The sequence below is a fragment of the Electrona antarctica genome, assembly GCF_951216825.1.
Source record: "Electrona antarctica genome assembly, chromosome: 16".
Lineage (NCBI taxonomy): Eukaryota > Metazoa > Chordata > Actinopteri > Myctophiformes > Myctophidae > Electrona > Electrona antarctica.
Genome location: NC_136797.1, coordinates 11,352,872 through 11,380,473, shown reverse-complemented (window position 1 = coordinate 11,380,473; position 27,602 = coordinate 11,352,872). Strand labels below are relative to the sequence as shown.

At 41.2% G+C, this 27,602-nt stretch overlaps 2 protein-coding genes across 4 annotated transcripts in view; one reads left to right on the top strand and one right to left on the bottom strand.

Annotated features, from left to right (window-relative positions):
* Positions 1 to 27,602, top strand: part of sardh (sarcosine dehydrogenase) — a 134,230-nt gene that overhangs the window by 25,825 nt on the left and 80,803 nt on the right. For 2 of the 3 annotated variants that reach the window (XM_079524996.1, XM_079524995.1), the window contains one exon: positions 9,296 to 9,459. The exons of the other annotated variant lie outside the window; for it this stretch is intronic. In XM_079524996.1, the coding sequence (XP_079381122.1) occupies positions 9,302 to 9,459 (158 nt within the window). In that variant the 5' untranslated portion in view covers positions 9,296 to 9,301. The remainder of the gene's footprint in view (positions 1 to 9,295; positions 9,460 to 27,602) is intronic. 3 annotated transcript variants of the gene reach the window in all.
* On the bottom strand, positions 11,665 to 14,457 carry LOC306939558 (beta-1,3-galactosyltransferase 1-like). Its single transcript, XM_079524150.1, has 2 exons — positions 14,302 to 14,457; positions 11,665 to 13,040 (listed from the first exon to the last, which is right to left on the bottom strand). Exons 1-2 carry the CDS (start codon positions 14,346 to 14,348, stop codon positions 11,996 to 11,998), a joined length of 1,092 nt encoding a protein of 363 aa, XP_079380276.1. The 5' UTR covers positions 14,349 to 14,457; the 3' UTR covers positions 11,665 to 11,995.

Below are 27,602 nucleotides of genomic sequence, written 5' to 3'. Positions count from 1 at the left end.
CACGACAACAAACACAATTTTTCGGGCCGAACAAATAATTAGAAAGAAGAAGAAAACGGCAGGTTAAAACCCAAAATGTTCTGTTTGTTGTCATGATTTGTCACAACTCGAGTTGGCTTTGTCCACGGCGTAAACGTCTTTAAATAAATACTGAAATGTCTATGGGGAAAAATGCATTGGGAATTATTTCCTGGGCCTGGCGTCGTCATGAAAGGCGGGTCTGCAACGCTCTATAGGGCAGTATAGGCTAATGGTCAATGCCTGAGTGCAAGTTCAGATCAATTTCTCAACCACTGAGGAGAACCATGTAGAACAGACTGTGATTGACTGACTGACGGACAGAGGTTTCCTTATTTATATGTAGGATAATAATATAATAACAATAATAATAATAAACATGACAATGGATCACTCAAAATGGGAAAAAATAGTGGTATGTTTTGCCATTTCGCCTAGCCCTAACAAAAAGGATGGGGAAAACAAAATCAAATGCGTTGCATTCCCTAAACGCTAACTCCACCAAGACTAAAACATTTGGCGACAAAACAAAGAACATTTTACAGGATGGTTCGGTCTTACCAGTTGTCGGGAGGACTCCCATTATGTCCTCCCGGTTGAAGTCCAGAACATCTAAAGTAGGAGAGAGGAGAGTGTTAGCTAACCTCTCAGGCCTTCATTTACATTTTACCCATACACCTGCTGGTCCGAGTACCTCTGTTTTCTTTTTTTTTATCTCCACAGCGAGGGGAGAGGGAAACAAACGCAATGCCTCAACAGCGGATTGATCAATTTGGGGACAGAATCCCATTTTACAGAATAGTTTTGTCTTACCAGTGCTTTGTGGCGGCGGTCCATATTCCTGAATCATGAAGGCTAAAGAGATAGAGACAAAGCCAATGCAAACTTTAAAAGAAAAAAAGGAAATTGTAGCCGAATGGAATCAAACAAATCTGACGGATCCATCTTGATCATATGACCCTTGCAACCGTAGCCGTTTATAGAGCGTCGCAGTCCCGCCCCCTACCATGGCCCAGGAAATGCTTCTCCGTTCATTTTCCTCATAGACATTTCAGAAAGTATTTATTTAAAGACGTTTACGCTGCGGACAAAGCCAACTCGAGTCGTGACAAATTATGACAACAAACACAATTTTTCGGGCCAAACAAAGAATTAGAAAGTAGAAAAAAACGGCAGGTTACAACACTTTTTTTGTTGTCTTCTATGTAATTATTTGTTTGGTCCAAAATATTGTGTGTGTTGTCATGATTTGTCACGACTCGAGTTGGCTTCGTACAACGCTTAAAAGGTCTTTAAATAAATACTTTTTGAAATGTCTATGGGAAAAATGCATTGTGATTCATTTCCTGGGCCATGGTAGGGGGCGGGACTGTGACGCTCTATATCCAAGGAATCTAGAGATTATTGTTTATTTTTGAGAGGCGCTATAGCCCCTTCTATATACAGGTGTAATGAAACAATGTTTGTTTTAAAATTGACAATGAAGAGGGTTTAAGGTTTGTTTTAGTTCAATGTTTGTTTTAAAAACGCCATTGACAATGAAGAGGGTGTAAGGTTTGTTTTTAGTTCAATGTTTGTTTTAAAAACGCCATTGACAATGAAGGGAGAATTTACGTCATCTTGTCCCTAACACAAACATTAAATGCCATTAACCATAAAGAGAATTGAATGTTTGTTTTGACAGTTTGTTTTACATCATCATTACATCACCTAATCTGGTAAAATGATAAGAGCGCCCCTCACTTCACACGGGTGTGATTTTTACTGTACAATCACTGCTATGATACTAACATTATACTGATCATGAATCTTCATACTACTACTTACCATGATACTAACATGATACTGATCATGATACTGTAATGATATTGACAATTGACTTTATACTGGCCACCCATGATGTTTCTGACATGATAATTAGCCTACAGGTACTCCGAAAAAGTGGAGATATTTGACTAAATACACGTTTTGTGCCAGAACTTTCACATGGATATGAAATAGAGGACAATATCTCACTGTCTCCACTCTCCACGTCTTTGGAATTATTTAATGGGTGAGTACAAACGGAGCATTTATCACATGTCAAGGAGTCCTTGTAAGGACACTGTTCAATGGCTCCTGTAATGTGGAATAATTACTGTACCACTACCAACTGTATGTTACGTAACAACGAAGACATTCTAGAACTCTGGGCTAGCTCTGATCCATAGCTCTAGTCATTAGAAATAATGCAAAGTTCTATGGACCAGATCTAATATGGGGCTACGACACCATGAAAAGCACACGACAGTCACGACTTGTTTACATCATACAAATTACTTACAGTAGTCATGTTCAGTGGAGCCTACCTTGCAAATGAAGTAGGGGGGCTGTGTAGTAGCAGTCATGTTTCGTTTTGCGGAGGTACTTATTCACATGCCTGAAAACGACCCAAAGTCTAGGGAGGAAGGACTCGAACAGAGTCACCAGGTTCTTCTCTGCCAAGGGACGTATTCTGTAGCTGACCTGCTGTGCGTAACTGTACATCGACTCGAGCTTCTCGCTAACATTGGCCAGTTTGAAAATAACTTCATTGAAAAGAAGGTCTAACTGTCTTTTTTTTGTGTGAACGTCCGGGCTATCCGGGAAGATACGGTTGCTCTTCTGTTTTGTACGACGAAACTGACGAAACAGCCGGTCATTACCGTCAAACCCGGCCATCTTTCCTATCCGAACCAGAAATCAACCCTACTGGCTACTAATTTGGAAAGAGTGGTTACGCAAGGTTACTTTTAATCTTATCTAACTATCAAACTACAATTTCCATCCACCAGCTGTCTAAAAACTCGGAAAATAAGCTGCCACAGTTTAAGACGTGCGCGGCTGTCGGCTGTTTTAGGTGTGGAAACAGTGACTGTTAGGGTATCACGTGACCAGCTGGCAGCTGCAAGGGGAGGGGGCGGGAGGACGTCAGCTAAGGGGAACAGATCAGCTCGTGGAAATGCCGTGATGGTATTTTTTGCCCTGTAAACAAGCTAGGAAGGTAGCTTACAATGACATCGCAATTTTGTATTATTTACATCATTATTATGACTATTTTCATTAGACAACTGCAGATTTATCAGTATAATAATTAAATGGCCTTCGATCATGTCTCCTAAAATGTCCCTTTTCACACAAATGCATCTTTATACATCTAAAAAAAAAAAAACGAATCTCAGGAATGCACTGGGACCATCTTGTCATGAACCGTGTGTGTGTGTGTGTGTGGAAAATCCAAAGTAATCACAGACTTTCCAGATCACTGGCCACATTCACTAGCCTGGTTAATAAACCAGACCGAATCAGCCGTTGGCAAAAAAAAAATTGCCTAATATACCGCGACAGTGTTGTGTGATATTAGTCTGGCTTATTAGCCAGGCTACACATTCACCACTGTCGGACCCGAACTGCGTGTAGGGTCCGTTATTACAGCATTGACTCGAATGCCCTACACATGAACCTGTACATAAGGTTACGTAGTACAGCAGAGCAGTTAGGTACTGATAGGTATTTTTACAATCCTCCCCTTACAACGGAGATAGACATTAAAGTGTTGGGTTATTAATATTCATAATTAGTAAATATGTAATCCATAAATGTACATAACAGGTACTCCGACACTAACAAACATCTGGCTAGCACTGGAGCTTCTTGGCACTCTCAACAGCAGCCTCATACAATCATTATAGGCCACTGTGAGTCTTCTGATGATGCTTTGTCTATAGCGGCACCATAGGTGTGCAGTATACAGCGGTGTACAGAAGGATCTAAAGAGCGATATCTTCACAGGAACCGAGGACATGCTAAATTTGCGACACAGCATGTTTGCTTGGGCATACAGCTTCTGTCGACCGACCAGCACTATACGGACTGAAAATGACCAAATCATCTGCATACATCAGGTGGTTAATTAGTGAGTCACCAACCCTACACCCTGTACCACATGTATTTAAAGACAATGATAAGTCATTCATATAAACATTAAAAAGAAAAGGAGATACAATTCCCCCCTGCCGGACACCATTGGTCACATGAAAGGGAGCAGACATTGACCTTCCCCATTTTACACTCATGGATTCTGACTAAGAACCTGGGGACCCCTCTTTGTATCAGTTTAGAAAATAGCTTTTCTTTTTTCACTTTATAATTTTTATCCCACGATTTTGTAACCCATTTTTCACCCCTGTGTCAATTATCTAATGTGATCCTGGGCTCTACACACCCTCCGCCAACCTAGTCCCCATATATGGGGGACATGGGGAGAGCAACAGACTTTAACTCATGCTTCCTTCATGCCTGAGTGTCCAAGTTGCTCCTTTACACCTGACAGGGGGGAGTTTCCCTGGTTGGACGTACCGCGTGGAAGGAACACGTTATTCCAACCAGTTCCTTTCCCCTCCATCAGGCGCCCCGGCTGGCCAGGGGGAGGCAGTTTAGAGACCAGGATTACTGCATGTTTTTTGTGAGGGTACCTACCCTAGGGGACACGGGGAGAACATTCAAACGCCACACAGAAGGGCCCTTTCGCCAACCCCGCCTTGGGTATGGGCACTGATGACACGGAGGAGGAAACACACCGCCAGCACCCACAGCGTCCCGAGCGGCAATCGAACCCAGGACCTTCTAGCTGTGAGGCGACAGCACTACCAACTGTGCCACCGTGCCCCTAGAAAATAGCTTTTCATGATTAATGCGATCAAATGCCCGGGGAAGCATCAATGAAAGATACAAACATTGTAGAGTTCTGCCTACCGTATTTATCTAAAATCTCTTTGAGAGCAAAAATACACAAATCAGTGCCATGTTTTCTTTTAAAACCAAATTGATTATCAGCAGACAAAATTGACCTCTCTAATCTACTCAGTAGAATTGTCTCAAGTACTTTGGACATAAGGCCAGGGCTATTGGCCTATAATTAGTGTGGTTGCCCTAAAGGGCAACCAGACTATTGTAATTAGTGTGGTTGCCCTAAAGGGCAACCAGACTATTGTAATTAGTGTGGTTGCCTATGGGCAACCATACTATTGTTCCCCTTACCTTTTATTTCTTTCTTTTCATCTTTCTTTTCATCTTTATTATTCTGTATAAACTTTATTTTGGGCCGCTACTCCTCCCACAGTTTTTGCCGAACATACTCGAGCCATATGTCAAATCGACCGACTTCATCGGGAATCGTGTGCTTGTTGATTGCTAAGAGAAATGTTGTATAGTTTAATTGATATGAATGAATTAGTGAATTAATTTCCCCCATTCACTTGAATGGGAAAATGCAAAAACTCACATTCAACTATTTGTTTCTCTGAGACCGTAAGGGCTGTAGTTACAACACTTGGGGAGGAGATTCATAATAATTACAAGAATTAATTAACTTAGAATTACATCGGTCGGCCTCATGGTGGCGCTATAACAGCCCACTTTACGTTTTGCCTTCTAACTCTTGACCCGTAGGTCATAAAAAGAAAATTATTTTTCCCTGGATTCCTTGGGTCATGACGCATCTCCCCATATAGGCCACGCCCATTTGCGTCAGGATAGATTTTCCGCCATTTTGAATTTTGTTCAAAACACACTTTTGGATCCTCCACCTACAAATTTTGTCCAAATCGCACACAAATTGGTACAAATGATCTCTGGACCTATCCGATTAAAACGGCACAGTCAGAATTTTGATCTTCTGTATCGTTCAGCCGTAATCGTCTTCCGAAGTTAGTGGGAGGGGCCTATTTTACAAAAAATGCCACAATTCACGCACGGAATGTCCGATCCATCCCAAATCCAAATCACATGTCGAGGGTGGCTTAATCAACGCAGAGCCAAAAGCAATTCCATTTTCATCCATAGGGGGCGCTACAATTGCAAAAACAATTACCCGTTTATTGCAAAAACATGATTTTGGGGGGGAAATCCCCTCCGAATGACTTATGCATGATCACAAGGGTGACTTCACATTGTAATTGGCTGGAAAAATTACTGGGAGGGGCCTATATCAGCGAGTGAGGCAACCACACTTTGCAATTTCCCAGAATTGCTTCTTTCTAGTTGTAACACTTTTTAGTGTGGTTGCCCAAAGGGCAACCAGACTATAGTACTTGTAACACTTTATTATTTTACTGGAGTAACCTTTTTTTTGAAACGCTACTCCTCCCACAGTTTTAACTGTACGCACTTGACCCATATGTCAAATTGACCGGAAAAATTGGGAATGGTGTGCTTGCTCATTTCTAAGAGAAATGTTGCATAGTTTAATTGATATTAATTTATTAGTGAATTAAATTTCCCCATTGACATGAATGGGAAAATGCGAAAAATCACGTTCAAGTATTTTTTCCTCGGAGACTGTAAGGGCTATAGTTACAAAACTTTGAGGGATAATTCGTAATACTTACTAAAATTAATTAACTTATAATTATATCGGTCGGCCTCATGGTGGCGCTATAACAGCCCACTTAACGTTTTGGCTTATAACTCTTGAACCGTAGGTCGTAAAATCTAAATTATTTTTGCCCTGGATTCCTTGGGCAATGACGCATCTCCCCATATAGGCCACGCCCATTTGCGTCAGGATAGAACTTCCGCCATTTTGATTTTTCTTCAAAACACACCTTTATTTTCTATTTCTACAGATTCTGTCCGAATCTCACAGAAATCGGTACACATGATCTCTGGACCTATCGGACCGCGTTTACATTTTTTTCAGATTTTTTGAATTTTTATTGTCCGTATCGTTTGGCCTTAATCGTCGTCCGAAGTTAGCGGGAGGGGCCTATTTTACAAAAAATGCCTAAAATCACGAACGGAATTTCCAATCCATCCCAAATTTGAATCACATCGCGGGTGGTTTAATCAACCCAGAGCCATTTTCATCCATAGGGGGCGCCGCAAATGCGAAAAATTTAACCGTTTCTTGCAGAAAAATGTTTTTTGGGGGGATAAATCCTTGCGATCATTACTTACGCATGATCGCAAGGGTGACACGACATTGTAATTGGCTGGCAATATCAGTGGGAGGGGCATATGTAAGCCACTGCGGCAACCACACTTTGCAATTTTTTAAAATTGCGACCTTTCTAGTTAGTGTGGTTGCCCTAAAGGGGCAACCAGACTATTGTAATTGTAACACTTTATTATACTGGAGTAACCCTTTTTTTGAAACGCTACTCCTCCCACAGTTTTAACTGTACGCACTTGACCCATATGTCAAATTGACCGGAAAAATCGGAAAGGGTGTGCTTGCTCATTTCTAAGAGAAATGTTGTATAGTTTAATTGATATGAATTTATTAGTGATTTAAATTTCCCCATTGACATGAATGGGAAAGTGCGAAAAATCACATTCAAGTATTTTTTCCTCAGAGACTGTAAGGGCTATAGTTACAAAACTTGGAGGGATAATTCGTAATACTTACGAAAATTAATTCACTTATAATGTTATCGGTCGGCCTCATGGTGGCGCTATAACAGCCCACTTTACCTTTTGGCTTATAACTCTTGAACCGTAGGTCGTAAAATCAAAATTATTTTTCCCCTGGATTTCTTGGGTTATGACGCATCTCCCCATATAGGCCACGCCCATTTGCGTCATGATATATTTTCCGCCATTTTGAATTTTCTCCAAAACACACTTTTGGCTCCTCCTCCTACAGATTTTGTCCAAATCTCACAAAAATCGGCACACATGATCTCCAGACCTATCCGATTAAAACACCAACTGCAGAATTTTTATAGTGCGTATCGTTCGGCCGTAATCGTCGTCCGAAGATAGTAGGAGGGGCCTATTTTACAAAAAATGCCATAAATCACGAACGGAATGTCCAATCCATCCCAAATTTGAATCACATGTTGCGGGTGGTTGAATCAACCAAGTACCAAAAGCAATTCTATTTTCATCCATAGGGGGCGCCGCAAATGCGAGAAATGTAACCGTTTGTCGCAAAAACATGATTTTTGGGGGCATAAATCCCTTACAATACTTACACATGATCACATGTGTGACTTGAAATTGTAATTGGCTAGCAATATCAGTGGGAGGGGCATATGTAAGCCACTGCGGCAACCACACTTTGCAATTTTTTAAAATTGCGACCTTTCTAGTTAGTGTGGTTGCCCAAAGGCAACCAGACTATAGTACTTGTAACACTTTATTATTTTACTGGAGTAACCTTTTTTTTGAAACGCTACTCCTCCCACAGTTTTAACTGTACGCACTTGACCCATATGTCAAATTGACCGGAAAAATTGGGAATGGTGTGCTTGCTCATTTCTAAGAGAAATGTTGTATAGTTTAATTGATATTAATTTATTAGTGAATTAAATTTCCCCATTGACATGAATGGGAAAATGCGAAAAATCACGTTCAAGTATTTTTTCCTCGGAGACCGTAAAGGCTATAGTTACAAAACTTGGAGGGATAATTCGTAATACTTACTAAAATTAATTAACTTATAATTATATCGGTCGGCCTCATGGTGGCGCTATAACAGCCCACTTTACGTTTTGGCTTATAACTCTTGAACCGTAGGTCGTAAAATCTAAATAATTTTTGCCCTGGATTCCTTGGGCAATGACGCATCTCCCCATATAGGCCACGCCCATTTGCGTCAGGATAGATTTTCCGCCATTTTGATTTTTCTTCAAAACACACCTTTATTTTCTATTTCTACAGATTTTGTCCGAATCTCACAGAAATCGGTACACATGATCTCTGGACCTATCGGACCGCGTTTCAATTTTTTTCAGATTTTTTGAATTTGTTTTGTCCGTATCGTTCGGCCTTAATCGTCGTCCGAAGTTAGTGGGAGGGGCCTATTTTACAAAAAATGCCTAAAGTCACGAACGGAATGTCCAATCCATCCCAAATTTGAATCAGATGTTGCGGGTGGTTTAATCAACCAAAAGCCAAAAGCGATTCCATTTTCATCCATAGGGGGCGCCGCAAATGCGAAAAATTTAACCGTTTCTTGCAGAAAAAAAGTTTTTTGGGGGGATAAATTCCATCCGAATTACTTACGCATGATCGCAGGGGTGACGCGACATTGTAATTGGCTGGCAATATCAGTGGGAGGGGCATATGTAAGCCACTGCGGCAACCACACTTTGCAATTTTTTAAAATTGCGACCTTTCTAGTTTAAAATACATTTCAATATTCCTTTAGGACTTAGGAGAATATAGTTAACAGATGAAAATATCTGTTAGTAGTGTGATCTGTCATAATGTAGATGCATTATTCAAATAATGTACATATGTCTTGTCTGTACAGATCAAAATGGAGTTGGAACAACTGAGGTCCGGGAGGTTTGACCAAGCAGAGGACGACCAAACACAACTCCACCAGCCATTACCAACTCCATCCTTGTGCCACCCGTGCCAACCACTCACCAGCCTTCAATCAGGCTGTCCACTCCTACCATGCCAATCACTGGGGTATTCAAATGCAAGTTTAAAAAATGGCAGCGTGGCCTGGGCCGTGGCTCAGCGGTCCAGGCACCTTGGCCGGTAGCCATGTCACCCCTAGGTTACGTCACCCCCCCCCCATCTCTCTTCCTGTCAGCCTACTGCTGTCTGTCCCTCTATAAAACATAAAATGAAGGCGAAAACCACAAAAAAACATTTTAAAAAAATGGCGGCATGCATAGTTTCCAGTAACCCTCCCTCCCTGTTTTCTTCTCCAGGTTCCAGAGTGGCAGGCTTATGCCTCGACCCCTAAGCCAAAGTATCTGGCTCATGCACAACCCCCCTAATCACACTGCCATCCATGTCCCGTGCTCTTACCACCACTACACGCCTTCGTGTGGTGATGACCTTAGTTAGATGATCATGCCGGCACCTTTAATGGCAAGGATTTTTGAGTTAAACTTAAAGAGCCCTAAGCCAGCTGTGTTTCTTAACCTTTCTTAACCTTTTGTTATCTGTGCATCGACATGACCACGCTGGCTCGCCAAACGTAATTTCATGCCGTGGTCATTCTAAGCCTTAGATCTAAGGTCTAAGGTCATCACTACATGCAAGCGGAGAGTGATGACCTTAGATGACCATTTCGGTTACGTAATAGGGTTGTGGCTGGGCTGAGGGAACAAACAGATACGCTCCCCCGTCTGTGTGTCCATCCTTCCGTCTGTTACCAGCTAATCTCCGGCACCGTTCGCTACGAATCTGTGCATGCACACACTCCCTTTTTTAAATAAATCAACACATGCTGTACCACACCATCAATATATTACAAACAATGTGTATTACATCATAGAATCTGATAATTATGAATCATGTGTCATTATAAAATAATTTTACATACCTTTGTATAACCAGACAAATAAAGGCCTATTCAGTCCAGTTTTCGGTGAAGAGGTGACCACGTGGTTAGTAAAAACAGAGAGATGTACTGTGTGAGCGCTGAGCACCGCAGCATGACGTCATGTTGTAGTTGGCAGTGGTGGATTAACCCAAGCTTTCATGTCATGTCATGATAGGCAAACATTAGGTTATTTTTCAGCGAAGAGATTTGGTGTAGAGGTGGAAGAAGGATAGGATATTTAGAGCGCTGAGGGCTCAACAAAGTATTTGTCGCCGTCAGGCAGAAACGTCTTGTCTACATATTTTAACTTTTTTTAGTTTTTTGCGTACGGCCTGCGTACGTGATCAAGCTACTGCGTTTTTTATTTTGTATTTCTTTCATCATGAAAAGTAACTCTGTTAAATGTTTCCTCCTGACAGAGACAATATAGGCTAGTATAAGTGTAATGGGGTTTAAGTGGTTACAGATACAGATCATGTTGGAGACCAAGAATTCTGAAAATACTGTAGGGTTTCCCGATCGGATCGGGTGATCGGAAATCGGAGAGAAAAGATCGGATTTTTAATTGTCTAATGTAAATCTCAAAGAAATATGTATAAGCAATGAGATTTTGTAAAAACTGTTGTGTTTATGCTAGTTGTTTTCCTTCTGGTCCCAGTCAGAGATCATCAAACAAAGACTAGTCACACTCAGAGGCGTGAAAGACACCTGCTTGATGGCATAGGTGTCTGTAGTACTCTCTCTGAATGAGAGAGATACTTTAATTTAAGAGTCTTAACTTGACTTCAGTTCTATAAGCTGTAGAACTGTATTCACTTTTAACCAATACATAATTATTTTGCTATGATTCCATGCTTTCATAGAAAGAAAAAGAAAAACACAATGACAGACATTCTAATAAAAGTATAGTCCCATTTTGCCTTTCAATAATTGAAAGGCAACACAAAAGACTAGACTAGACTGACATACATTAGGATATTTGCTATTGTGATATGGCATAAGTGTTATATAAAAATATAAAGATCGGATCGGGAAAGATCGGTATGTCTCAAAATCAATTGATTGGAATCGGATCAGGAGCAAAAAAGCTTGATCGGGACATCCCTAGAAAATAGCTAAAGATTTAATAAACGGCTTACATATGTATTTATTCCATTTTAGCCACTATACCTGGTGTTTTGGAATGTCTGGGTACTGTATACTGTATTATGCTATTTGTTAGTTATTTAATCAGTATTTCCCATTACATAATATGTTTGGGAAAGATCAGTGTAAACATTGATCTGATGACCATACTGCATGGCATCATGTCATACAGAAAAACAGTATCCATGTACTTGCTTTGTAGTGCTTTAATATAATCGTTGCTGACAGGAGGAAACTACACCTTTTTGAGTTTTCCTTCTCCATAAATCAGTGCTATTGAACACCCTTTACGCCTGTGTGTTGTTACAAAACCTCTTAACTCCACTGGACCCTCAAACTGTCTGCTAAAGTAACCAACACCTCTCCCCCTGTCATGCAAGTAATTGACAATATATAAAGTCACAACACCACCTTTGATGAGGCAGTATTGTTTTCAAAAATATAAAGGTTTTCTTCATTTCCAGAAAATTTTGGAGTTAGGTGGTTTCTTCCCCGACAGCAGAGAATATGATATATTCTCTGTCAACAAACAGGACTTGGTCTTTTCAAATCTACCCACAATGACATAATATCAGTGTTGTTATACGTTGTGGTGGCTATTAGCCTGGAGTAAGCACAGTGACTATAAGGCACAGGGACCACATTAAATGAATACAGATGTGGGGGGTCGGTGTGTGCTATACCCAGGTATCTCATACACAAACCCAAGTATACATCCTCAATGTAAACAGCTTTAACGTGTCTGGATGCTTCCACAAGCTTTCCAGGCAGGTCCAAGGACATAACGTAGCCCAGTCCTAATGCATAATGAGGATACTGCGACTCTGGGAATACCTCAACAGGCAGGTACCATTTAGAGCCCGGGTCTCTCATAACTACAGCTACGTTGGACACACATCCGGTCATATATTCGTCCTTGCTAGCGTTCAGCAGCATGTCGACCAAGTTGTGCACGTTTAGAAACATGTCCGAGTCAATCTTCATGGCGTAGGAGGCCATGGAGCAGCGAGAGTCCAGCCACTCCAGCATCAACATGGTCTTGATGGTCAGGTTATTGTAGCAGTCCAGGAAGTCACCCTGCAGCAGGTCCCTGTGCTCTCTGCTCTCCTCCAGCACTTGCCGCTGGGTTCGTTCTGCGTCTTCTCCTGTCGGCAGTCCCAACAAAAAGAACAGGCTCACTACTTTGCCCGACACGGGGCTCTCACTGCCCCACGTCCTACGGATGGCGTCACGGTGGGCTCTGTTGTGGGGAGCGACCGGGACGACCAGCACCACGAAAGGCTTCTGTTGTTCACATTTCTCTGGCTCGTCCACGGTGAAGTGGTAGTCGTGTGGATAAGCGACAAAGTACGGGGACGCCGGCGCGGCGTCCTCGTACTTTGTCGCTGTTGTTGCATTTGTTATTATACTGTCATGCCTCCACATAACAGTGGCCCCCCACGACGGCAGGAACTCACTGTCCCAGATTGTGTACGTTGAGATGAGAAGAAGTAAGCATACGGACGGGATGAAGTATCGGAGGCAGAACCGTTTAGTCTTCCCTCCATGGTGCTGGATGTCTTCATTCCTGTGATTGAACATTTTCATAGAAACATTTGTCACAGACGGCGCATTGTGAGCTTGTAGAGCTATTTTCAAATAGCCGAAATGTATAAGATCGAAGTGGTTAATGTATGTTTTGTAATAATAATCACAATCTACTATAGCTAAAGTTTTCAAATAAATGTAGTGGAGTAAAAGTACAATATTTGGATTCAAAATGTACTATTGGAAATTGGAAATACTCATGTAAAGTACAAATAACTAAAAATAACTCAAAGTTAATTTAGACCTCTGGTCACGGAACACATTTATGTGAAGTCAAGTCACACACTTATAATAAGTAGGCTATATCTGAATAAGCAACTGAAAGGAATACCAGACACAGATGCTCACCATTAGGTTCAGTAGTTTTCTTAGAGACATATACGGTAGAAGTTACATGAATGGTTCTCCGCCAAAAATAAATCACACATATTGGCTGTATAGTTACAATTACTCATTATGGGTTCAATGACTTCTTTGCGCGCTATGAGCTTGTAGATCTGCTATTTTTCAATAGCTAAATTATAACATAATGTTTAAAACACCAAAAGGGGTTAACTGTCCTTTTGCGCAGATCACGCAAACCTCAGCAAAAAGAAAAAGGACAATATCGATGGCCTCCAACTGTAACTATAAACAGATTCTTTTCACAGCAGACACGATGACGGGTAAAGTAATACTGAAAGTAAATACCGTAGTAATGGATGCGTTTCATCTTTACAAAGAGACACTTACATGAAAGACAATTACGAATTGCACACAATTACACGAACGCATCTGTGTCGCTTCAGCGTTTAACCACTTAAACCATCATTTTAAATTTAGCTGTTGAAAAATATCAAATCTACAAGCTCATAGCGCGACACGAGTGCCGTGCTACGAGCTTGTAGATCTGATTATTATTATTTTTTTAAATCGTGAAAATGTGGCGCAAATCTTTGAATATAGATTTGCAGTGGACGTTTTTAACTCAAATGTTTGCTTCTGGGGAGGTCCCTGTCCCTGGAACAACATAATTTCAGATGGGGGGCCAATTACATATAATTTTTGGGGTCTGGTTGACATGAAATAGTTTGAGAAGTCCACTGACATAGAAACATAGGTTTATCAGAAAACGATTTAGAAGACATTTGTAGAATCTGGTCTCCCTTCCTAAATGGGTAGCTGCATTTACCTGTCAAAATGTTTGCTGTGAAAATTAAGGGTCCATTGTGACAGTGTGTCTTTTGTTCTCTGTGGCTCACCTGGATTCAGACACAACATGTGTTAGTGTTGCTAAGGCTTTCTTCATGTTTTCAACAAAACAAAGCCGCGTCCGGCCTGCGCATTAGACACCAAAAACACACAGCTCCTCCGCTGTCGATCCGGGATCTCCTCCTGATGCAGTCTAGAGCGCCCCAGTCCTTTGAGACACGAAGGAAATAGAGACGGATACATCATCATCTTTCATCTGAACGTGATGTTAATTTTCTCTTTTGACACTTATAGTACGTGAGTAGACTATACAATTCACACAGACTGGCCCTACGTATAAAGAGTGGAATGAGAACTGAAAGTTGCACCTGGAGTCTGGAGAACAACATTTTGGTTAGATTGACTGACGGTCATTCCTTTGCCTCAAGTCTGCGCTTGTCTCTCCACGCCCACACGGAGGGGTCTGAGAGAGAGGTTTGTTTTTGTGTGTGTGTGTGTCAGCACTCGGCACACCATTTCTGATGGTTCAACAAACATTCAAGGTGCTATTATTGTCACATGATGGACTCAACATTACAGCTGTATAGCAGCATTGCAGGCAGTGACTTATTTTTATTTTTTTTACTATTAACTACAGTACCATCAGTGCAAATCTAAGAAAGAACCAATGTTAATTTATAGAGGTGGCACTTATTGGAGTTGCTAGGAAATGTATTGCAATAACATGGAGGTCTCACTCCCCCTTTCCTCATTGTGAGAAGGTCCTCAGAATTGAATAGCTGTGTTTCTCTTGAGAAGATTACTTATCTTCTGCTTTCAATCTTCTGTGGGAGACAAACATTAAAAGATTGGAGAGTGAAGTGTGGTAATCAGGGACGGCTCCAGGGGGGAGGGGGCGGCTTTAGCCATTATAATGTCTCCCACATATAATGAGGTGGGCAGGGTGGGGTTGGAGAGAGGTGGTATAGTAAGCAAACACAATATTAAAAAAAAAAAGATACAAATAATAATATCATGTATCATCAAATCAATAATCATGTTTGATGCAGCAGACCTTAAAGCTGCTATAAGCAATAATATGTCAACAGTTTGTGTTTTATTTTTTGGTATTCAGACAGCCAGCAAATGAGTAAAACGCTCCCAAAAATATTTAGTCTCTGTGACACATCTAGGGCCACAATCTGCATTCAAAGATGGGAGCATTTACCCATTGCTAGCTGTCTGAATACCAAAAAATAAAAAGGTCATTACAATTTTGACATTATTGCTTATAGCAGCTTTAATGCCAGGGCGGGAATCTATAATCCATTTGTAAGTAAGTGTGTGCGCCCACACGGAAGGAAGGCTTCACATGTCATTGGAAAATGTGCATTTTGCTGCCACTAACACCCACCCACGAACCCAAACATGTCTACACAGTGCACACCCCACCTCACCTGTATGAGTTCATGATGAAAGATTTAGTCAATTAAACTGTTAAGCCTTTTCATACTCAACTGACAGTTACAACAGAATGGTGTATTGCACTTGTAAAGTTGCCCAAAGGGCCAAGGCTCCAAGAACAGTCAGAAATGCAATTTAAGGGTCTTTATTTTTCCCCAAAACTCCTCCACTAAAGTCCAGTACAGATTCAACAGTGCGAAAACAGAAAACATGTTGTGCTCAGCAACGTCTTATGTCTTGAGAGATACGTCCCGATGTTCTTATCGAGCCCATGTGTACCGTCCCAGCGTCACTTTAAAAGCGTAATTGTGTTTCCCCGGACAGCACTGGTTGGCAGGTATCAATACACTTTTAGACAGACATGTTTGTGCCAGCATGGATGATTACATTTATTTCTTGATTGCCTCTTGTATTGATTGTTTAAACATGATGACGTCATGGGCCACTATGCTCCATAACAGGCTTGATAAGCCCAAAGCTTATTGATAACGGGTACTCAATAAGCTTGTTATCAGATGTTTCCGGGTATCGGTAATCATGCTCCATCCCTATATACTGTAGCTACACAGTCCATATGCACTCATTCCATCTCTTCTATGCCAGTGGTTCCCAAGGTGGCGTCCGGGGACCCCCAGGGGTCATTGAGGCAGTTTCAGGGGGTCCCCAGCTAAATGACAAGAACCAAATGGACCCTTATGGGTCTAACAGGTTCCATTTGTACACTCTCAGAGTTAAATTAATATTGATTTTACCATATGAATTGGGGGTCCCAGAGATAGAAATGCCATTAAATGGGCATCCGGTTGAGAATCACTGCTAGAGCCATAGAATTCTTCTCAAGTGGGGGGGTAATGGTATATGGGCATATCTTTTTCAAATGGGTGTCCGCGGGCTAATACATGTCAATTTGGGGGTCCTTGGCATGAAAAGGTTTGGGAACCACTGTTCTATGCAACACAAGAGAAGTATGTGTAACAGTGTTACTGTATGAATAACTAACAAGAGTCGTAGCATGGTCTTACACAACGTACCTTCATAATTAAAAGGTGCCACAATGTTCTTGTTTAAGGAACTCTCTTACATGATTTAGTAGCAGCCAACCAACAATAGACATGCAGCTACTTCTCCAGTGTCAGTGGTTTAACGTAAGGATATAACGTGTCATACTGAGTTTCCTTGAACCTGCCTCTGGGGATCAAATATAACGTTCACCATCTCACCTTATGTAGCAGTTACAGTATATAGCAGTGGCTCTCAATCTTTGCACAAATGGATCTTTGCACAAATCTTTTCGCAATTGTGTTGTACAGACCTGTAATTGGGTCAATATGGAACCCCCTAAAGGACCCTGCCCCTGAGGGCCCCTCGATCGCACTTTGAGAACCACTGTTATCGTGTTATACTATAAATTTCAGCTTTCTATGCGTTATCGCAAGATCTCGTATACACTTTTTGCGTTTAGCTAATTTAAGTGGCATAAAATACACAAATCATACAAACAACAATGGACACAACACTATGAGGTTATTCTGAAACGTATCGCTGCAATGATACTAAGATAACAACGTAACAATGGGGAAGTGACTCGCTTTTCCATGGGAGGACATGCATGGCATAAGATATCGAGAATGGCAAGTAGTAGTTCCAGGCAACTGGAACTAATGTATGTGATGCTGTATAGGTAACCGGAAGGCTCACCCCAAAACACGTTTGTTTCTGCCCGACAGGCAGTACTGTACACTGTACAGTAATCTGGCAGTAATAGTAACTTGAACCTGTAGCCACCTTTCAAACAAACTGAACCACAACGGAACCCCAATTGTTGTAATCTATCTCCTCAGTCTTCTCATGCTCAACTCAGGTCTCTAGAGGCAAACCCACTACATTGTGTTAACTAATCCAAGCCATTAAAAACTGTACCCTGCTTCGGGTCCTTGATGCTTTCCACACTACAACGCCCCTTAAACAAACACTTAACCTGTTTCGGAATCTGTGTCAATACATGTTAAATCACAGTTTTGGCTATGTGTTGTACATAAACAGATCAATTTTCACATTAATGGTTGTATTTTACATTCCCACACCCCAAATTCAACAAAACTCTACCAAACTTAGTTTTTTGGCTTTTCTGTCTTTATTGATAGTATCAAGTGAAGACTGATAGGAGAGAGAGAGAGAGAGAGAGAGAGAGAGAGAGAGAGAGAGAGAGAGAGAGAGAGAGAGAGAGAGAGAGAGAGAGAGAGAGAGAGAGAGAGAGAGAGAGAGAGAGAGAGAGAGAGAGAGAGAGAGAGAGAGAGACATGCAGCAAAGGTCGTCATGAACGGGAATCGAACACGCAACGTGCTGTCAGGCCAAAGCCTATTATGTGGCATGCGCCTGGACCACTAGGCCAGCAGGCACCCGAAACTCAATGGCTTTGCTTCTTTTTAACGTGTCAATTGTTTTTAAATGTGACAAGCACCATGAGTAGTGGAGAACGGTATTTTGCTCCCCTGTATGCCTAGTGTATACTGTGGAAGTGACAATAAAAACTGATTCTGAAATCAGATGGGGCGGCAGTGGCTCAGGGGTAGAGTGACTGGATGGGAACCGCAAGGTTCCCGGTTCGATCCCTGGGGCTCCCCCAGAGTTAGTGTTGAAGTGTCCTTGAGCAAGACTCTGAACCCCTAATTAGTGTGGTTGCCCTAACAGGGCAACCAGACTATTGTTATTGTACATTTGGATACTTTGCCGCACTACTCCTCCCACAGTTAGTGTGGTTGCCCTAACAGGGCAACCAGACTATTGTTATTGTACATTTGGATACTTTGCCGCACTACTCCTCCCACAGTTTTTGCCGCACACACTCGAGCCATATGTCAAATCGACCGGCTTCATCGGGAATCGTGTGCTTGTATTTTGCTAAGAGATCCATTGTATAGTTTAATTGATATTAATGAATTAGTTCTCCATAGACTTATAATGGGGAAATCGAAGACAAAATTTAAGTATTTTTTTCCCTTGGGAAAAGACTTGGGGGGGAGGTTCATAATAATTATGAAAATTAATTGAAAGGGAATTACATCAGTCGGCCTCATGGTGGCGCTATTACAGCCCACTTTGCGTTTTTCCCTATAACTCTTGAACCGTAAGTCGTCAAATCTAAATTTATTTTTCCATGGATTCCTTGGGTCATGATGCATTTCCACATATAGGCCACGCCCATTATCATCAGGGAAAAGAATCCTGCAAATTTGAATTTTCTCCAAAACACACTTTTGGCTCCTCCTCCTACAGATTTTGTCCAAATCTCACAAAAATCGGCACACATGATCTCCGGACCTATCCGATTAAAAGACCAACTGCAGAATTTTGGTAGTGCGTATACTTCGGCCGTAATCGTCGTCCGAAGTTAGTAGGAGGGGCCTATTTAAAAAAAAATGCCACAAATCACGAACGGAATGTCCAAACCATCCCAAATTTTAATCACATGTCCCGGGTGGTTCAATCAACCAAGTTCCAAGTTCCAGGAATTCCATTTTCATCCATAGGGGGCGCCGCAAATGCGAAAAGTGTAACCGATTGTTGCAAAAACATGATTTTGGGGGGATAAATCCCCTTTTTTACTTACGCATGATCACAAGGTTGACGGACATTGTAATTGGCTACCAACATTAGTGGGAGGGGCCTATGTAAGCGACTGCGGCAACCACACTTTACACTTTTTCTAAATTGCAACCTTTCCAGTTTATATTCATATTTGAACAGAAAAGAGAGGTCGAGCTTGTAGATCAGCTATTTTCAAATGGTCGAAATGTATATAGAGTTGAAGTGGTTACAGTAATGTATGTTTTTCTAATGAAAATGTAAATCTTCAAAGTAACTAGTAACTAAAGTTTTCAAATAATTGTAGTGGAGTAAAAGTACAAATGTTGGCTCTGAGATGTAGTGGAGTAGATGTAAATGTATTGGAAATTGGAATACAGTCAAGTAAAGTACAAATACCTCAAAATTGTACTTAAGTACATTATTTGAGTAAATGTACTTAGTTACTTTCCACCACTGGGTTAACGGCAGGAGGATGAGTTAACAAAACGTCAACAAAGAGAGAAGTATATGACAAAGCTGTCCGTCTGATGACAAAAAAGATTACGAAAGAAAGGAGAGAGAAGTATGACTAAGACAGTGGTCAATGTTATCCTCAACTTCATATTGACATCTGTTGTCCACATCATATCTCACACCAGGGCTGCAGGGCTGAATCATTCAGGCCGCGGTAGTCAAGTCATACACCCAGCCAGGCCACCCTATCCCTATACCCACACGCATGTACGTTTGGATTACAACAGAGCCATAGACTAGTATAGACAGAGTTGCGACATTGAGGGGGCAGAAAACAGCCCGGTCACGTGGTTCATGTACTCACGCGAGCCCTATCGACTACAATAGATCTCTTAAATACCCTCCGAATTACTTACACATGATCACAGGTGTGACTTGAAATTGTAATTGGCTAGCAACGTTAGTGGGAGGGGCCTATGTAAGCGACTGCGGCAACCACACTTTGCAATTTTTTAAAATTGCGACCTTTCTAGTTTATTTTACTGGAGTAACCCTTTTTTTGAAACGCTACTCCTCCCACAGTTTTAACTGTACGCACTTGACCCATATGTCAAATTGAACGGAAAAATCGGGAATGGTGTGCTTGGTCATTGCTAAGAGAAATATTGTATAGTTTAATTGATATTAATTTATTAGTGAATTAAATTTCCCCATTGACATGAATGGGAAAATGCGAAAAATCACGTTCAAGTATTTTTTCCTCGGAGACCGTAAGGGCTATAGTTACAAAACTTGGAGGGATAATTCGTAATACTTACTAAAATTAATTAACTTATAATTACATCGGTCGGCCTCATGGTGGCGCTATAACAGCCCACGTTACGTTTTGGCTTAGAACTCTTGAACCGTAGGTCGTAAATTCAAAATTCCTTTCTCCCTGTATTCCTTGGGCCATGACGCATCTCCCCATATAGGCCACGCCCATTTGCGTCAGGATAGATTTTCCGCCATTTTGAATTTTCTTCAAAACACACCTTTATTTTCTGTTTCTACAGATTTTGTCTGAATCTCACAGAAATCGGTACACATGATCTCTGGACCTATCGGACCGCGTTTAATTTTTTTTCAGATTTTTTGAATTTTTTTTGTCCGTATCGTTCGGCCTTAATCGTCGTCCGAAGTTAGCGGGAGGGGCCTATTTTACAAAAAATGCCTAAAATCACGAACGGAATGTCCAATCCATCCCAAATTTGAATCAGATGTCGTGGGTGGTTTAATCAACCAAAAGCCAAAAGCGATTATATTTTCATCCATAGGGGGCGCCGCAAAAGCGAAAAATGTAACAGTTTCTTGCAGAAAAAATATTTTTGGGGGGATAAATCCCCTCCGAATTACTTACGCATGACCGCAGGGGTGAGCCATTGTAATTGGCTGGCAATATCAGTGGGAGGGGCATATGTAAGCCACTGCGGCAACCACACTTTGCAATTTTTTAAAATTGCGACATTTCTAGTTATCTGAACTGTTTACCTTACCCACTTTATCTTTAATGACCGGCACAAGTACCACAGAAAGCATGGAAACAGGTAAAAACCCATGTGTAAAAAAACCTCAAACACATGGCCACCAGAGGGCACAGTGTCCTACTGGCAAGTTTGAGATGTTCCACTGTGGCCTTATTATCTCCTAGCTTCAATACTGCTTCAAGAACTTCTGCAGGTGTGACAATCATCTCATCATTAAAATCAACATTTTCCACTACAAACAGTACACTTTTTACACACACAGTTGAATATATAGCTCTGAATACTGCTTCTTCCATAGCTGTGAAATATCATCCGAACCACTCACACCATCTATATTCGATGGGAGAGAGGTTTTACAATTATTTATCATTTTTATTTCCTTCCAGAAATCATTCACATTATTATTTTGCAGTTTCTTTGCCAGTGAGTCTGACCATTATATTTTCATTTATTTTAATAAACCGAAGGGCATATTTAAAATTAGCATTAGTGCGTTTCTTTTCCTCAAACAGAGGGCCCTGTCTATTTTTTCCAGACACAGCCCAACTCCTGAAAACCCTTCTAGCCTCTTCATGAAGCGCTTGAACATGATCATTCCACCCAGGCTTAGTAGCATATACTTTACATCCATGTTTGTTGAGAGGCCTGCTGGATATACAGAGAGACTCCACAATAGCTTCATACAGGGAAGATAATTCCTCGCAGTGTTGCATATTCCTACAGTTCATGTCCTGACACAAAGTATCTTTAGGTAGCTTAATCTTACCCAGCAGAGCATCAGAAAGATTCACATATTTATCTAGATCTTTCTTAGTTCGTTTAGACCAATTCATTCTGCCTGTACTTGAGCTGTTATCCACAGGCAGCAGCATGGGTAAATTGCCTGTATTTAACATTACTCGAACGGGTATGTGGTCTGTGGTTGCTAGCTCATAGACGATCTCCATTTTCTCTATAGAGTCATGGGCATCCACTGTACAGAGGCTATTACAAGGTCTGTCCTTCAACATACCTTGACAACCACAATCTGCATTTAAACAGGGTCTCTATTGTTTTTGTGTTTTTTTTTCTTCTCCTTCCGCCAAAAATAGCAGTTCTGGCTGAACCGTGCAGTCGGTTTTCGCGAAACGTGGGAATCTGGTAGAGTGCCATGCCAAACGGTGACTATGCGAAGCCCATGACCATTGGCCAAAAGGTGGCGCTATAGCACTCAATTGAAAATGCAAATTTGAACGTGCATAGCTCATGAACCGTTTGACCGTTGGCAATGACACTTTGATACACATATGCGTCTCCTAATGGCGAACATCTTGCGTATTCTTCTTTTGACCTCTGACCTTTAGATCATCCGCCATTTTGAATTATATGAAAAACAGTTCAAATTAATCTCCTCCCAGGATCTTTGATCAAAATGCACAAAAACGTCTACATGTGAACTTTGGACCTATACGGACAAGAAATCAAAGAAAAAAAAAAGCATGACAATACATCATCATACAATAGTTATCATGAATCATACTTAAGCTAAGAGCGTAACAGTGGAACAGGCTATATAATGAGACTATGCATAGTGCTATGTTTACATAAAATGCTATAAGTCTACATAAACTGCTATCTAAGTCTACATCAAATGCTATCTAATTTACATAAGCTTCATAAGCAAAAATAATCATTATGAAAGTAAACAAATCCTATCATATATATATTTCCCTGTGAGGCGCTCTTATCATCGTACATCATCATGACATAAAATAATAAACAATATGTCTATTTCCTCAGACACTATGACGTAAATTTTCCATTCATTGTCAATGGGATTTAATGTTTTTTGTTAGGACAATGTTTGTACACTAAAAGCTGCCCCTCAAAAGAAAAGTTTCTGAGGCGATCAATTTGCCATATAAGGGAGATCGACAGGCATTGGCTTCCCTGATTGGCCAAACAATCCATTAGCTACACAGATTGGCCAAGCCTTTGTGCCACTGTACCAATATGACTGGTAGCGCATGCAATAATTTAACATTCTTTTCCAGGACAGAAGTCGAGTAACCATACTTTTTGCTGTTACGGAAAATGTTTCAATGGGCTGTTTATCTGAAAGGAGAATGGGCTGTTCATCTGAAAGAAGAAGCGGTATATACATACCGCCATAGCCTCGCTGTGGCAGTGGTGGCAGAGGTGTACTCCTTTGGTGCAGCCAATGAAAACCACAGTCCTGTTGTATACGTCTTCAACACATTGGCTTTAAGATGGAGAAAGTTGACCCCAGTAACAACTGAAAGAGGAGACCGTCAACTTAAGGTTTACTCCATGCGCTGGTGGTGCACAGCTGTGCCTGTAGAAGATACTATATTCATATTGGATTTGTACGCAAATGTGCTTTATGCATTTGAAGTTGACACCCACAGATGGTTCGAGCCCCAGATTTCTGGGACTGTTGCTGGAGATGGGATGAAATACTCAACCTTTGTATTGGGGAAGGCCATGTATGTTACAGGACATACCAGCAATGATGAATCCATTTACAAGTTGGACACCACATCAATGGTTTGGTCTGAAATTAACACCAGAGGAACTCCACCAGAACGTTTATATTGTCACCCTGCCACCAGCATTGGGAGAAAGATATTTGTATTTCAACATTACAAAGTCTCTGTATTTGACACGGAGACCAACCTCTGGCTGACCACATATTACCAGAAGGTACACTACACGTGTAATCGTCCAAAGCCGTATTCAGCCTTTCCCTACAATGGAGAGCTGTATGCATTTAGTACCAATCCTTCACTTCACCAATCCTACCAATCCTTCACTGATCTGTGGAAATTCAATCCAGACACCTTCACCTGGAAGAAGGTTGAGATCAAGGGGACAGGCCCATCTAAGATGTCTAAGTACTTCTGCACAGTGGGAGATCGCATCATCGTCTTTGGTAACGATGGCCTCTACATCTTAGACTTGCAACCTAATTTGAAGAAGTTATCAAAATTAGCAGTTATTCAGTATGGTCTGGAGCAGTCAGGACTCCCATACAACATCAGGTGGGAACTGGCAGTGGTAAAACATGAATCTGCATAAGCATATTGATAACCATGACATGATGATTGTCCACCACTGTATCGGAGGGACTGACTATGTGCAATGTGATGTGTGGATGAGATCGGAGTGTTGCCACAGGCCCTAACCACAATTAAGGAATACGGCACGGAATGCAGGAATGGCAAAACACTTTCCATACCACTGTGACTAAGTCAAACGTTCAACCAGGGGCACAATGCCATGGACGAGATTATCCATGGGCTGAAGCCCTAACCTGAGACCCAATTACATGACTAATGTCATGCCCTGATGTCATCGCTATAGGGACACATGCATCAGTAAGCAGGAACTGGGGATGGCAATGAAGGACCGGGAAGTCTGGCGTGGCATTGTGAAATCCATGATCTCGACCGCGGTCGGAAAAAGATGATGATGACATGACTAAACTCGTGGTGGAGATATGCACAAATTTACAGCACGCTCCAAAGACAAGAAAAGGATCTATCAAAGTGACTATGAATCAATGTTAAGGATTATCCGGTCAAGCACTGTTGGATACCTATGCATCAATGTTGTGCTCAAGATAAAGACTACCGGACAAACACTGTTTGGTTTCAACCACGACGGAGAAAATGACCATTCAATGGAAGGCATGCTAGTCACAAGTGCCTGACAGACAGTATTCAGGGAAAAGGCACAAGGAGGCAAGGACAATTTGGTACGGGCGATGAAAGGTCACTTGCGTCTGACATGGAAACATTTATCTGATGCAAGGCACCAATTCATTAACTAATCAGCCAGTAAAGAGCGCAAACCTTGGGACAGAGGACGAGACATAATTGTACTGTACAAATACTTTGGGTCCTCATATCCCCGAATGGGTATGCGGACTAGTATATTTATTACAAGAATTGGGGGCATCAACATATGGAATGAATTCTGTACTGGCTATAATGGAGCGTGTCTTGAGTGTACAGGGTTTGATGAGGTCAGATCAACATATGGAATGTCAGAACAGGTCAGCTCCATGTATGGAGATCTAGGCTCATGTAGGGCCGGGCCTTTAATTTCCGGGCATGTTGAGAACTCTAGTTTTCGCCGGCTGCCAGGCGCAGCTGCACTAATAACTTTGGGGTGGACCCGTTTGGGGCGGACCCGTCTAGAGTTTGAATGGACAGGTACTAGTCAACAGGGAGACATCGAAGAGGACAGACGGGTGGCGGGGTGGGGAAGGATCAATCAATCAATCAGATTTTATTGTCACTTCCACAATATACACTTATAACTGGGCATACAGGGGTGCAAAATACTGTTCTCCACAACTCGTGATGCTTCACATTTAAAAACAATAGACACATTAAAAAGAGGCAAAGCCTTTTAAAAAAACATTAAAAAGTAAAAAGAGCAAAAAAGAAAAATAATAAGTTGTAACTTTGGTCACCATTGAGAACATGGGAAATATATCTGTAAGATACGAGCACATGAACAGGAGCAAAAATAACATGTCATGTTTCTGGTAAACTCCACATTTGCTGGACATGAAAGTAATCTAATGCACTTGACCACATGATGTAAAGCTGTTCATTATGCTTGACATTGCTTGTACACAATGACCAAAATAAAAACGTAATAAATAAAATAAAATAAATAAAATAAATAAAATAAATAAAATAAATAAAATAAATAAAATAAATAAAATAAATAAAATAAATAAAATAAATAAAATAAAATAAAATAAAATAAAATAAAATAAAATAAAATAAAATAAATAAAATAAATAAAATAAATAAAATAAATAAAAACATTGGCAGGAAAAAGTGCTGATGCATTCAAAGTGCAATATAGATAAAGTGCTTTTCATCTCTCGGTGTTGGCCTTGGGGGCAATATGTGGCGAGCATTCAGTGCATATGGAATGTCAGAACAGGTCAGCTCCATATAGAGCATCGCAGTCCCGTCCCCTTTCAAAACGACGAGGGCACCAGGAAATAATTCCCAATTCATTTTTCCCATAGACGTTTCCAAAAGTATTTAATTAAAGACATTTAAGCCTCGGGACAAAGCCCACAGCCGTGTTCACACATCATGACAACAAACAATTTATTTTGGGCCGAACAAATTAGAAAGAAGAAATAAAGGTGTGGCGTTGCTGGCCGGCTCCATATATGCAGATCTAGGTGATGATCCAGTCTTCTCCATTATACATATGTATGGCTATCCAGGTTTTGATGAGGTCAGTGTTGTGATCTTCATATATGGAGACGGCCATATATGGACGTGTCATGAGGCGTGACGGACTGACGACCATATATGTTGGCGTGGAGTGTCACGAGGTGTGTCGGACTGACAGGTTTTGCAGGTTTTCATAGTAATCTGTGACTTACGGTCACAATTATATCTAAACTAATAGTTTTTGTAATGCCCTCAAAATTTTTATCAAAGTATCTAAGTACCTCAAAATTAAGTACTGTACTTGAGTAAATGCACTTTGTTACATTCCACTACTTTCTATTATTGATGTTTCATACACACACACAGACTCACAGGTAACACACAAACTGGGCTCATAGTCCAGCAGTTAGTCAGTCTGGCCTGTCTCGGGCTGAATGAACTGGAGAAATCCCACTCTCACAAGGAGAGGAGAGGAGGGAGGGTGTTCAAACTCAGCATGCAATTGGCTCATGTCTGAGAGGCTGGGCTTTTGCATCTGCTTGGCTACAGGAGGAATTTGTGCGTGCGTGCGTGCGTGCGTGCGTGCGTGCGAGAGAGAGAGAGAGAGAGAGAGAGAGGTTAAATCAGGTAATCGAGTGCCAAGCAAAACGCTAGAGACTAGTGCCCTTGACACTCATAGTTGGCTGTTTCATGATAGTTTGTACTGCGCAGGGTTGGTGTTGATCTTCCAGGATCACCTCCGGGATTTATAAGCTTTGCCACAACCATGTGTGTTTTCCATCATCATTTCTAATTACACCGCGCAACCACAAAAATGACATGTAATTCGAGGTGCTAATTTAACAACTTTAACCTATATAGCAAGTTGCTATTTTGGGAATGTCATTATAAAATAGCTCAAGGCTCTATTGCTGATTACTTAGGTTAGGACCCCCGCAGTGGTGTCCGGTTAGAACTTAAACCAGGATGCTTCGACTTCTGCTTTCTCCCTGAAGCCGACCCTCTATATATTCTCCGACCAGGCTTGTCACGATGACTAGGCCAGTTAGATCTATCCATATGGTTCTACCATATCTATCTGATATCAGCACTAGGTCGGCTCGGGCCCAAATATAGGGATTGTCATACTAA